Source organism: Ammospiza caudacuta, chromosome 5 (assembly GCF_027887145.1).
Source record: "Ammospiza caudacuta isolate bAmmCau1 chromosome 5, bAmmCau1.pri, whole genome shotgun sequence".
Taxonomy (NCBI): domain Eukaryota; kingdom Metazoa; phylum Chordata; class Aves; order Passeriformes; family Passerellidae; genus Ammospiza; species Ammospiza caudacuta.
This window is the reverse complement of record NC_080597.1, coordinates 42,282,124-42,295,251: the sequence shown is the minus strand read 5'-3', so window position 1 is coordinate 42,295,251 and position 13,128 is coordinate 42,282,124. Positions and strand designations below refer to the sequence as shown.

Genomic DNA, 13,128 nt, shown 5'->3' with positions numbered 1-13,128 from the left:
TCTCAGTTCTTGTTGCCTTTTCAGACTTCTATGATGTCTGTAAACAGGATTTCTCCGTAATGGTTACAGTAATTGCTGATTAAAAACCCCCTACATCTGGCAGAAATTTGGTTATATAATTCATTATTCCAAGGACTCTCAGTGTCTCTTATGTTGGCTAGACATGATGATAATGCTGTTGTACTCTACCTGCACATCTCAATGCACTAACAGCTCTCTGTACTCCCAATACAATACTTCCAATGTATATCCATTATGCTTTTTTTTTTGTGTGTGTGTGTTTGTTTTTAGCTTGGCCTTTTTCCCATCTTTCCAAAGTTGTTGAATGCCTCTTGCTGCTTTCTCTTCCTGTTTTTTCTCATAGGAAATGTTACTCTGTAAAACTTGATACCCTGTCTGTGCCATCATAAGATGAATGCATAACCTTTTCAAATGGCATCTGCCTGAATTTTGCACATTCATCTAACACAGGAATACCTGATATCAGTGGCCTCTCAAATTACTTCCTTTTGTAGGCAGTAAAAAAGTTCCAATTTTAAGCAGATTCATCCTTGTTCAAAAGCAAGGGATGATGTAGCTACTTTGTTTTCTTATTTGTTATATTCTGCAGTTGTCTTACTCTGCTGTAACTTTGAGAATAGCAAGGCTGCAGTGGGATTCAGTTGCTGCAAGCCCACTGTTATCCCATAGTGGTTTGTTACTAGTGTGTTGGGATTATTGGTCTCAGCAATGAGCTGTGTACATTGTGTTTGTTTAGATCTTTGGATAATGCAAGTAAAGATTGGTACAGAATGTAAACTCTGGTGGAGGTCACATTAGACACTGAAAAAATGCAAATGAATTACTAAAGTGAGAGGAAAATGTTGTTCTCCCCCACTGAAGTAAGAAGCTGCTTACCAGCCAGTTTGGCAGGGAAGATGTCTTTTAGTCTAATAAACAGATATTTGCATATCTAAGGAAGTGAACAAGCACTATTAAGAAAAATGGACAGACTTCATCTCAAAAAAGGAGGAAACAGAAGGAGTGAGGATGAAAGATGTAAATCCATTTAGATCCCAGGAACATTTCAAAGCCTGTTGTGATTTAACTGACAAAGGACTATGAAGATTTCAGAGGGAATGGAGGAGTGCACCTGAAGGTACTCAGTGAGACATTCATCATTTGCAGATGAATTCTCAGACCAGAACTTGTGAATAATTTTTTGATGATAGGGAAAATGTGAAACATAAGGTGTGCACGAGCACCCGAGCTGTGATTACCTCCTTGTCTGTGCCAGCTCAATATGGATGTAGGTACAGATCAGTGTAACTACATTAAACATAGATTTTGTCTGTTTGGTGATAACTTTAGTAAGCATTCAGCAATGTTGTCAGATTTGAAAGTTATTGATAAAATGTATGACTGATTTTTTTACCTGAATTTGGCTTAAATGTGATTTAAGGGAACAAAGAAGACATGCTTAATATAAAAATATAGCAATGCCATACCCTAGGGCATTTGTGTGTCATGAAAGTAAAAAGGAAATACTAATAGGAGTAAGTGTTGCTGTCATCATCCCCCTTGTCAGTATAGTCACTCTGTTGGTGGAGTGGAGAGCTGTAATCCATCACCTTTTCAGAATTTCATCCCCCACTCTGATGAGGACTGTTGCTTGTCCAGACTGTCACTGTGTGCAGCTCCACATGTTCTCTGAGCTCTGGGTGATTTTCTGTCTTGAATTTATTTTCTGGTGGGTTATTGGTGGATGATTTTCTGTCTTGAATTTATTTTCTGGTCGGATATTGGATTATCAATCTTACTCTCTGTGTCAGAGACCTGACTGATCTCTGTAAACTTCGTTCTGGACTAGGTGGTTCCTGTTGTTTGCCAGGCTCTGCTTTTCCTTTTTTTCTGAGGAAGTCAGGAGTCTGACTGAAATACTTGTCCCAGGCCTGTCCCTATCTCTTTTGCTGTCAGTTCTGGTTAGCTCCTTGCCAAACTAAGTAGTACAGTTCATTTGGTATTGGTCACTCTTTAGTATGTCACTATTCTTTTGTAACTTCAGATAACAAATATGTCTTTCCTAGGGTATTTTATTTTTACAGTTTGCAGTATTCCTTTTTTGTGACAGATTTTCATGTTTGGGTTCTACTCTCTGAGTTAACTGAAACTATTAAACACTTGCAGTGTGTCTGGAACCACAACTGTCAGGAAAAAGGCTACTTTCTAATTGTTGCCTTTATTGTCACTAGTATCAGTTGCTTCCAGGTGCAGAACGAAGCACCATTTTCAGCTCTTCCCATTGTTTTTCATGCTCAGAGAGATTTTCAGCTGTGGTGAAGCTATTCTGCTTTTCCATCTTGCTAATTTCTTTGATTTCTTTTAATTATTCTCTCCTCCCCCTCAGATAACCATGTGGGGTTAAGTCTGGGCTCAGATGCTTAAGCACAGACCCTCTTTATTTGGAGACATGTTACTGCCTGCCTCTGCATAACAGCGTGGGTACAGGGTGGAGCCCACCACTCAGCTCTCCAGCAGCTTGAAAGTGAAGCTTCTTGATGGTTCAGATTTTGGTGCTGCGTTTTACTGTGGGAAATGCAGGGTGACTGTGCAGAGGCATGATTTTTTTTCTGTCACAGTCTTGCATATGTGATTTTTAACTGACTTTTTGGCCTGTCGTGAGGAGCTGCACAGCTCATGGTTGGCAGGCTGTGCCCATGCTGATAGGTAACAGAGTGAAGTAGTAAATTCACTTAGTTAAATCTCTCTAGGAAATCTAAATGCATAAAGGAGTTCACCTTGGACTTCTGTATTCTAATTCATCAGGGTGTAATTTGAGCCTCTTGTGAATATGGATTCTGTGATAAGACTTAGTTTTTATGGTTGCATCCTTAGCTATGAGTGAGAAGGAGGGAGTTTGGACTTGCATGAGGACAAAGTGAGTCCTCTGTTACTTGTGTTTCTTTAAAATTAAAGGTGATAGGTTTTTATTGTGATATGTCATAGAAACATACTAATTCTTTTATTAGCATAATTTAATAAATAAAGTGATGAATGGAATGCTATTTTTAGTGTTGAGATAGTAAAGTTTTATCCTGATCTACTATATCGAAAGTATTTGCATAAGAATGTAAGATAAACTCTATTCTAGGACTTAGGATACACAGCAAGATCTAAAAACAGTATCTCAGGAGCTATACAGCGCAGTCCATTTGCATTTCTTCATCTTACTCTGGAAAAGAAAATAAATAGATACAGTCCTCACAAAAACATTGCCTTCAGATTTAGTGAATATGATTAGGTACATTGTAATTTTATCTCCAGGTGAAATGTAAGATACTGCTAATGCTAAATAACTGCCTGTCTTTGCAAAATTCCTATTTCTGCTTTCCCTGTTAAACTGTGCCCATCACCTGTGAATGTGATCTCACTTTAAAGCAAACATAAAAGAGGTAAATCTTGGTATATAGAGTGTTGCACATATGCAGACATTCATCTCTTTATTACTGTGGTGCAAATCAGTTTAATGTGTGCCAGATGAAAAAAAATAAATCTCATTACTACTCTTAAGTAGAATGGAGTTCTGGAGTTTTCTGTGTACCTGCACCTTGATTTTGCAGCAAAGAGAAGGAATATGGCAGTGGCACTTGATCATTTTCTTTGCAGCAGCATTCATACTGATAGTGCTCAGTAATCAGTGTCGTGTTGTTTTCAACCATAGAATCCTCATGCTCTATTAACTCTGGTGGTAGGAAAATGGCTGTTGGCAATTTTCCATCGTGTCAGTGCTCTTAGTATTTACGTTAGAAACAGTATTTATGAAGGCAACAAAAGAATTTCTTGTTTTTTCCTCTCTCTGGATATTTCCGTGTTGGGAGTGGCAATGTATTTTCTCTGTTTGTCTGTTGTTTACATCCTGTAGAGGATGCATATACAGTACTACCCCTGTTACCTGGAGTAACAGAAACCTGAGCTCATTTCAGCCTGTGTCCCAGTTTGAGCCATACAGCTCCCTGTTTGAATTCCCACGTAAGGCTGAAACTGTGAAAAAAAAGTTTATATTTATAAAGAAACTTTGTGAAAGATTTTTTTTTCCTTGTTTAATACTGAGCAGAAATTCATAATGATCTGTCCAGGTATTATTTTAATAGAAAAGCATTCCTCCTGTGCAGATCGATACAACCTGGATCATGCACAATTCATCCTCAATGGGCGATTGCATTCATTTTTCATTTTAACATTGAATCATTTGATATACTTTGAAATAACAAAGCAATGATCTATGGACTGGGGGTATCAAAATTGAAAGAAATTTAATGATATGCAAGTCAAATAAAATCAACAGATTTCTATTTTATTTTCTGAAACTATAAACTAGCTGTCACCCAGTGTCAAGGCTCAGTTGCTTGAAAACATATCAGTTTTTCTTTCTGTGTTTCTGCATATTCTTTCTCCTTTCCCTCCACAGCTTTCTCTCCCACATTTTTTTCCCTCTTGGATCCTTTAATATTCACATTGCATTAAACATCTGCTATACGTATCAAATGCTCTGAGAATCCATCCATTGTTTATATCAGTTAATGTTAAGTAATACTTTGTACAGCAATAAGAAGCAATAAAAGCCCCAGCAATAAACTGCTGTGTGGTAGTGATTTCTCCTCAGGGCCTGCAGCAAGCCATTTGATTTGACCAGAATAACAGCAAACATTTTTAGACCTGTTCATTAACTCTGCAGGCCAGTGTCCGTGTGGGTTGTGAAGTGTCAAGCTTACAGAAGGGTGGTGGTGGTATAGTCCTGGAGATAAAAACTGATGGGTGCCAGAATAAGCATTTGGCTGAACAGAAGCATTCATTGAAGCTCTCCTGTGGGAGTGTCATCCAGGTTGTTTGTGGCTTCTGTGTGTTTGAATACTTAATGTGTACTGGGACAAGGCAGAGCAATACTATTAAGTTTAAAGACAGCTAATTCAGGATATTTAGGTCCTAACTGCCAAAAGTGAAATACTGAATTGATTTAGTTTTCAGGAAACATGCACTTAGTATTTTCTGAAAATAGAGTGTTTCAAACTGTCTCAAGGTAAATATGGGCTTGATAGAGCTTTTACCAACCCTGGGATGTTTGGTTTTTTGGTGTGTCATCCCACTGTATCATTTCCCTGCCTGCCTCCTCCCTCCCCCACATATTTTAAGGGGATGAAATTATATAATGAAGTGACTTGGTTTTCCAGAACAAACTTCTTTGACATATACTAATCAAACAGTGCAGAAAAAAAAAATCAGCAGCTAATTTATATATTTCTTATAAGTACCATTATCAGTAGTTCTTTATCAGTAGAAAATTTGAATATTTCTTACAATAACTACTGTTTGACTTCATGTTTTTTAATGAGATCTGTCACTTTTTGTATTTGGCTTGTTCCTTAAAAATCTGTATAAATCATGAAATGGTATTGTGCTACAGAAAAGCATCTTCTACTTAGTAAAACAAATTACTTTGATTAAGGAATCTGCGTGGCAGAAATATACACTCTTCTGGTAAACAGTTCTTTTTTTTTTTCCTATTGGTACAGTAGCATTCATTTAGGAAATTGTGCAAGGCCTTTAGAGAGCTTTAATAAAGCTATTGATTGCATTATGCAGTACTAGGAAAGAGCAAAAAACATACTTATGGCATGACTTAAATAAACTGATATTAGTCCATGCTTCCTCTTAACTTGTTGAATTTGCTGCCAAAAAAGTGGAAATCCCAAGAGCAAGATACCTGCACCAATATCCTGAAGAAAGTTTTTGAAGAAATGAACGAAAATAACATTGTGAGAGGCACATAGATAAATTCAAATTATTTCTGTAGTGTCATTTTTTGTAATAAAAGTAGGGATTATAAGGAAAAAACATGGAGTTCATGGAGTGAATAGTTTATCCCTGCATGCCTCCTGGGTTTATTAAGGAAAATGTATGCATAAAGACGCTTGACAGAAAATTCTCGTCTCTCACTTTGTTCTCATTTACAACTTGTGATGTTTCAAGGGTCTCAGCTATTTATTTGGGAGACTTGTCCTGTATGCTAACAGAAAATGTGCAGAAATAATTCATACATCTAGGTTTTTTTTCCCCTTTAGTGCTTTTTAACTTCTGTCATGAGTATTAGAAATTTAATACTGTCATGTGTTCTGGAGTATCTAGCCCTTGGTTACATTACAACCAACAGCTAAAACAAATAATATTGCAGTGCATAATGTTAATAAATGTGGATGTCTGTTGGTGTATATTCATGCACTCATATTTATATGTAGAGTGAGGATGTGTGCATGGGTGCAATATACTTGTCCAGCTTCAAATGGAGGTGGTTAAATGTAGTAGAATCACCGTGATGAAGACGATGCTTTGATGTTTGCAAGAGAGTAGGATGGTTAAGGGGGGGTGGGGGGAAAGGCCCCACAGATCCATGGCACTCTGCATGAGAGAGCTGGATTTTTTTGCATTTAATCCTTTTCTGTTCTAACCTTGCTATCATTTAAAGTAAGAGTGATGTTCCCAGTTTGTGCTTTGGGGAATATAATGGTTTTTAACAGAACCTAGAAGATACCGTGACTGAGTGACAAAGATTGAAAAACAGTATCATTTGTACAAATTGCACAGATACTAAGTTCATAGATAAAAAAATCCCCATCAAATGTGTATTTTCTTTGTGGCCAACTTAAGTGTGAAATTGCTAATTTCTATTTTGCAGTATGATGATAGCTTGCTGATAATATCAGAGGATTATATTTTGATGTAAGCTCACATAGTTATGATGCCTTAATTAAATGTTTGGAAATAAAACAAGTTGTTGAGCTATGTACAATTTTTGTAACTTAATTTCTTTTTCATGAAAGTCACACAGAAATAGATTTTTAAAAATTTATTAAATCTATTAATCTAATCCAAATGCTGTCCTTCTATTCAAATAATTGTACCAGTATAGCATGTTAGTGTGAAGCTCCAACACATTCGTGTCTTGTGATTTTATTTTAGATGTATAAATTTTACTTGTTGGTCATGAATTTAGTTTCTGTGGAAGCCAGGAGGTAGAAACCCTTTATTATTCCAGCACTGCATGGGACTCTGCACTACTGTATCAGGAAATCTCAAGTAACACTTTTATGACGCATGAGGATATTATTCTCTGCAAGCAATAACACACATTTCTATTTCCCCAGCAATATCCACATAATCAAACATTCACAAGTGCTTTACAAAGAATTTAATTAAATAGTGTGCAGAGTGACTGGATGCAGCATGTACACAAGCTGTTAGATATTCAGTAGTTCCCAATTTGCAGTTAGTGCAGAACACTTTTGTGCAGTAATATGTTGAATGATATTTCCATCAAAATGTGCATTATCACTCCTCCCTTTGTACCTTACTCCTTAAAAATGACACTAAAACCTTAACAGATGTCACCTCCAGAATCATAGGATACCTTGCTCAGGGCTCTAATGGTGTGATAAACAGGGAAATACAAATTCTCATGTTGAGACTTGAACATCACACATTGTTCCTCTGAAATGAAGCGTTTATTACTCCCCAGAGAAAGATACAGATTATTGTGTCTTTTACCACAAAACTAGACGTGGTTGGAATTTTATTTAAAGGTTGTAGAAATTTTTGAAGCTATCAAAGACCAACCACTGAAAAATTAACATTGAGACTTGGATATTCAGAATTTAGATGTAGACAATAAGAAGCAAAAAATTTCATGACGACGAGTATTTTCAGAGACCATTCTGTCAGTCAGTGGAGATTAAGAAAGTCTCTTTGGCATTAAAGTGTAGTGTATCAGTCTCTGTACTAGGAAATGATAGTGTGCTCATATTCACTCAACATTATCGGTACCTGCAGGGATTACCATTCTGGAAACTGACAGGGTTATCTAATATGTTTTGTTTTCTCTCTCAAAAAAGCCCTTTCAGCAGTAGCCAGTGCGTGAAAGGACTTTTCAGGCTTGCAGAGAAATGGGGCTACGTTGGATGAAAGTGATTTAAAATATCCCTCTGTGGCTGCCTTCCTGCAAGGCACTTATCTGTCCATCAGATTGGAAGGTTTTGTTGGTGTGTCAGTGTTGTAAAGTATCAGTCCAAACCAGAAAAGCAATAACAATGACACAAACACTGAAAGACAGTCTGTAATTAGCCTATAAATGTGTTTAGTGTGAGACCTCACCCTTGTTTCCCAGTTCTGCAAGAGTTTTTCCAGTTTATTACTGGATGACACTGACAAAATCTATCCATTTTGGCTGGAAAGAAAGACCAAAAACTACAAATGAACCAAAAGGAGAATAAAGAGTTGAAAGGACCAGTGAAAAATAGGGACTTGGTTTTACTTTTGTGCTTGTTCTTTCTGTGTTTAAAGGGAAGTGCTGGAAACTTAATTGGGGTAAATAAGAACAGTATTCATCTTCTGAAGACACCTTTTGGGGGAAAGTTTAATTGGTGTAAGAGAAGTTATGGCTTCCTTTAGAGAGTTGAGAATGGGAAAGATCCCTGTTTAATGTTAATGAAAACTTACCATTAACTTCAGTGATTCCACGTGGTAATGTTTGTGTCTTTTTTTTCACTCCCATCCCTATTCCTTCTTTGTATAGCAGACAGGAGCTTTTCATTTTGCATGTAATGTATAAAAAATTGCAGTTATTCTAAAAAAATAGTACAGTTCAAGCTTCAACTGAAGAAGAAAAGGAAAACATGTAGTTTCGAATTTACGTGCCTTATTTTGAGCACCATGTTTTGGATTTTTCCTTTTTTTCTTTAATTAGGCTTGTGTTCTAGTGTTTGCTTTTCTATAAAATATTTATTTTTTAACATTTGAAGTGTGTCTCTGTGATTTGGATGTTTTCTGCATGTATTGGGAAGTAGCTACTAGACTTGCCTTGAATTCACTAGGAGGCTGGTATTTTTATGCTTCTTAAAGCAGGCCCTTTTTAGGAATGCCAGAATATGCCCAAATTCTCATTTCCCAGTATTTCAGTGGCAACTTCCTTTGAATCTTGGAGCAGGACTTCTGTTTGTTCTCCAAGCCAATTCCAGCACATGCATTGGCAAGCCAAAACAGACAAACCTAGGAGAAGTGTCAATGCTGTAATACAATTTATAGTGTTATTTAGAATAATTAGGTCAGAATTTCACTTGTTCATGTTAGGAAGTCACCCAGTGAAGGACCACCTAGACAGACTTGTGATAACTGCCAATGAACTAGCTTTGGAAGCAGAAGTAGTAGAGACAAATGAGGGAGGAGTGTGGCAGCCAGGCTAATTAATTAAGAAGTCAGGCTAATTAGTTTGACTGGAGGGAGCAACATGCTGATGTCACATTGCAGCTTCCAAAATGCTGTCTGATTTGCACATGGGTTGTACTGGGCTTCAAATAGACAAACAAGTTGTTTCTGGGCTCTTCCAGAAATTTTTTGCCATGAAGCAGAGTTGTGTATTGGTTCGTTTATAAACCTATATTGAACCTAAGGAAATTTACTGCAATTTTAGATTTCTTTCCAGACTGGTAGTCAATTTAGTTCCTTTTCAATCGTGGCAGTAAGATTTTTATAAGACATGTATTGTAGTATTGAGTTGTTCAGCCTCATGCCACAGGGACAGATTCCTTGGTGCTTTTTTTTACTCGATGAAGGACCATCCCATATTGTTCCTAATATTTTCTCAATAAATACAAAACTGAACTACAGTTCCTTAAGTTGCATATGGTTCCATTGTTCCAGCTGGCAGGGCTGAGAGGTGGCTGTCAGCAGTCTTGCTCCCAGAGAATGCATGCTAGCAACAGTGTACATTGTAAAATGCCTTGTTCAGTAAGAACTGGGGATTCTGAACATTTGCCATTTTTCTTGATGTTATGAAACGATATTTCTTCAGTGCACCCCTAAATGTCAGTCATTACATACAGTTTGATGTGTAAGATGTTCATAAAGGAGTTGCTTTAATGAAAAGATAAAAAAATGCTTGTAGTAAGAGTCTGTGTTACTGTGCTGATATGGTATAGTAAACATTTGAAGCAGTATCAAACTCAGAAGTAAATCAACAAGGTGTTGTAAATAAGCTGGATTCTATATAAAAACCTTCGTTAGAAATACTTAGTACTGTATTACATCAATAACATGGTTATCATTTGTGAGCAGATAGTGGCATAAGATAAAAATGAATACTTTATTAATGTTTCCTAAGAAATACTACCAGAGTGCTTTTTTTTCCCCATGTATGTTATATAAAATGCTTTTAGTGATGATTTGTGGTCCTTCTTACAATAGCTCTTCAGCATAGTAGCTCCCACAAGGAGTTAACATATATATTTTCTGTTTCTAGATCTGTTGGCTGTGCCTAAGCATCCATATGCTGCTATGGAAAACTGGGGACTGAGTGTTTTTGTGGAGCAAAGGATACTGCTAGATCCAAGCATTTCTTCTATTTTATACCTACTGGATGTCACCATGGTCATTGTACATGAGCTATGTCATCAGGTATTTAAGGTGTTCACATATTTGAGCTTAATGTCAGAAAGCATGTGCTTTTCAGAACTGAAAATGAATTTGTATTGTACATATGAATGGTTGTGAATTCTGTTGTAGCTGGAATCCATGGAACATGGAGATCTGTAAGACAAATCCCTCCAACACAGAAACTGTGAAGACTCAAAATGGGTTTAGAAGAGAAAACTGGTAGCAATAAACAGCTTCTCTGTCTTCCGTAGCAGTATATTCTGTGTGATGTGTGTCACTGTATTTGTTACTGGTATGTAGAATAAATTTGTTGATAGCAGATTCATGCTAAGTTTCATGTTCATGTCAAAAAATATTTTGGCTGAAATCAATTTAGTAGTAGTCTTTGTCTTCTGTGGTATATACATATATCCATTTTCTCTTTCTTAGTTTTTTTTCCCCAGTTTGGTATTGACCCTCTCTGTTCACCAACAGTGGATAAGTGAGTCTTTATGTGTACAGAAACTATTGTGTCAATAAGAAAACTTAAAATAATAAACCCGTATTACAATTTATTTTACATTTTTCCCATCTTCTTATCTCAAGCTAAACACATTACAAGTGTTAGTAATATTGAATTGAATGCAAATGTTATTGAAGAAATTTGCTACAGGGGCAGGAAACGCTTTCTTACACTCCTAAGAGGCATAATCATAGCCTTCAGGTTAAAATGAATGAAATCCTACTGTGTAATCACCATGGCTTACATCTGTGAATTTACACAGTATTCTTTAAAGGCAATGCAAATTCTTAACACTTTCTGCAAATAAAAAGTACCATGTGAAAGGAAGTCATTGAAATGGCGTTTTGGGAGATGAACCTGAAAATAATGCTCATTGGTCAATGAATATGAAGTCCTCAACTAAAACAGGAAATTTTTATTGAAAGTTACTGCTGGTTTGATCTTGATACTATCACCTGATTTTGCTATAAGCTCTTCACTGTGCAGTGTAATAGAGTAGTACACAGTTCAGCTAGAAAAATTACAGTGCCTTAGGAACCATGTGTGGAAAACATACATTAGGTCATCAAGTCCCAGCTCCTGTGAGTATTGGATTTTTCCACGTGATGTGTTTGTAGTGCCAGGTTCTGTGCTCCTGATTACAGGGTTATATGGCTTCCCTTAAAAGCTTTTGATTAAATCTGATAGTAAGTAACTATTCCCAAGTGTTCACCTTAAGTCTTGGTTTTTCTGAAATAGTTTCATTACTTCCATTTATTCTTTGCACTGCTTTGATAATTTCCTCTGCTTCCAGAGCAATTTGTACTTCAGATATGGGCAATTATCACATCAGTAACTGGCCAAGTTTGTTTATTTAATTCTCATAGACACTGAAGCCTTTTTGCATTGTTGTGGGAATTTTAGAGGATCATGAAGTGAGCAAAAACTATAGGTGAATTTATTTTAAGGTAGAAATATGATCATAAAGTGCATTTAAGTGACCGTAAAACTGCAGATGAGGAGGTTTACTTGATGTCCATGTTGATATTACTTCCAGCGCTGTTTGCTTAATTAAAAGTAACTTCCTCTATTCCTGTTGCTGCTGGTTCTGTTTCAGTACCATGCAGATTAGGTATTTGCTCAGCTACTTCACTGGGTAGCTAGACAAGACAGAAAAAATTGAAGTTAAAGGACCATTTTTTCTACTTTTTGGATGCAGAATTGTCACACAGAATATGGATTATTCACCTGCAAATAAAGTTTAAAGGGAGAAAACTAAAAAAAAATATAACATAAAAACCACTGTCTAGTATCTTCATCACATTGTCTTTATTTAGCCCTTTTTTCTATCTTTATCTTACCATACTCAGAAGCCCCTCAAGGAGCTCTAAATGATACAATCTTAGATGAAAATGTACTGAACCAAGACCAGGTTAGGTCCAGGATCTCTTGCCTCTGCTGTTTAATTGTTATTTATTCACGGCATTTTTCATTGTCTTTGGCTGTGCATCATATCACCTGTTAGCCTCTGGTGATGCATTAATATTCTTCCCCTTCACTCATTTTTACACATAGAATAACAAAAATTAACCAAATTCTCTCTGGTGCAAGCAAAACTGGAATCCACATTGCCAGTTTTGGTTTTTGTTTATTGGGGCTTTTTTTAGATTTCAGGGAAGGGGAAAATGAAACTCTTCTAAAATTTGTGTGGATTTTTTTTTTAAATTTTATTTTAATTGTGTCATTGTCCAGTTTCCCTGACTTTAAATCCATGACTTCAAGATTTATGGAACATATCTGAGCATGTAGTAAACTGATCTGTATGAGAGACCTGTTACTTAGAGTAACACAGCAATTTCTTTGCTAATGTTTCCAAGATTAGAGAAACCAGATTAATATTAAAAATCTGTATTCTTGCCTTTAGATTTGACTTTTTAAAAATTGTAATTACCAAACCTGCTCTGTATTAATGCTTGAGCACAGTCCTCAAGACAGATAAAAATGAGAGACAGCGCTGCAAAAGGAAAAATTCAGTGGTTGCTAAAAGCCAAGTAAAAAGTGTGTAAGAAAGGATTTCGTGTCCAGTTTCTTCATAGCTGACTTCTCATGTTTGACCAGGTATTTTAGGTACACGTGTTGGGAGAGATGCAATAAAGTTACTTCAGTAGTGTTGGTTCAATAGTTTTGTA

General features: G+C 36.4%; 1 protein-coding gene across 1 annotated transcript in view; it reads left to right on the top strand.

Annotated features, from left to right (window-relative positions):
* The window catches only part of TRHDE (thyrotropin releasing hormone degrading enzyme), a 205,094-nt gene that overhangs the window by 68,610 nt on the left and 123,356 nt on the right, over positions 1–13,128 (top strand). Inside the window, exon 4 of the mRNA XM_058805431.1 lies at positions 10,325–10,479. Coding sequence (XP_058661414.1) covers positions 10,325–10,479 — 155 coding nt within the window. The remainder of the gene's footprint in view (positions 1–10,324; positions 10,480–13,128) is intronic.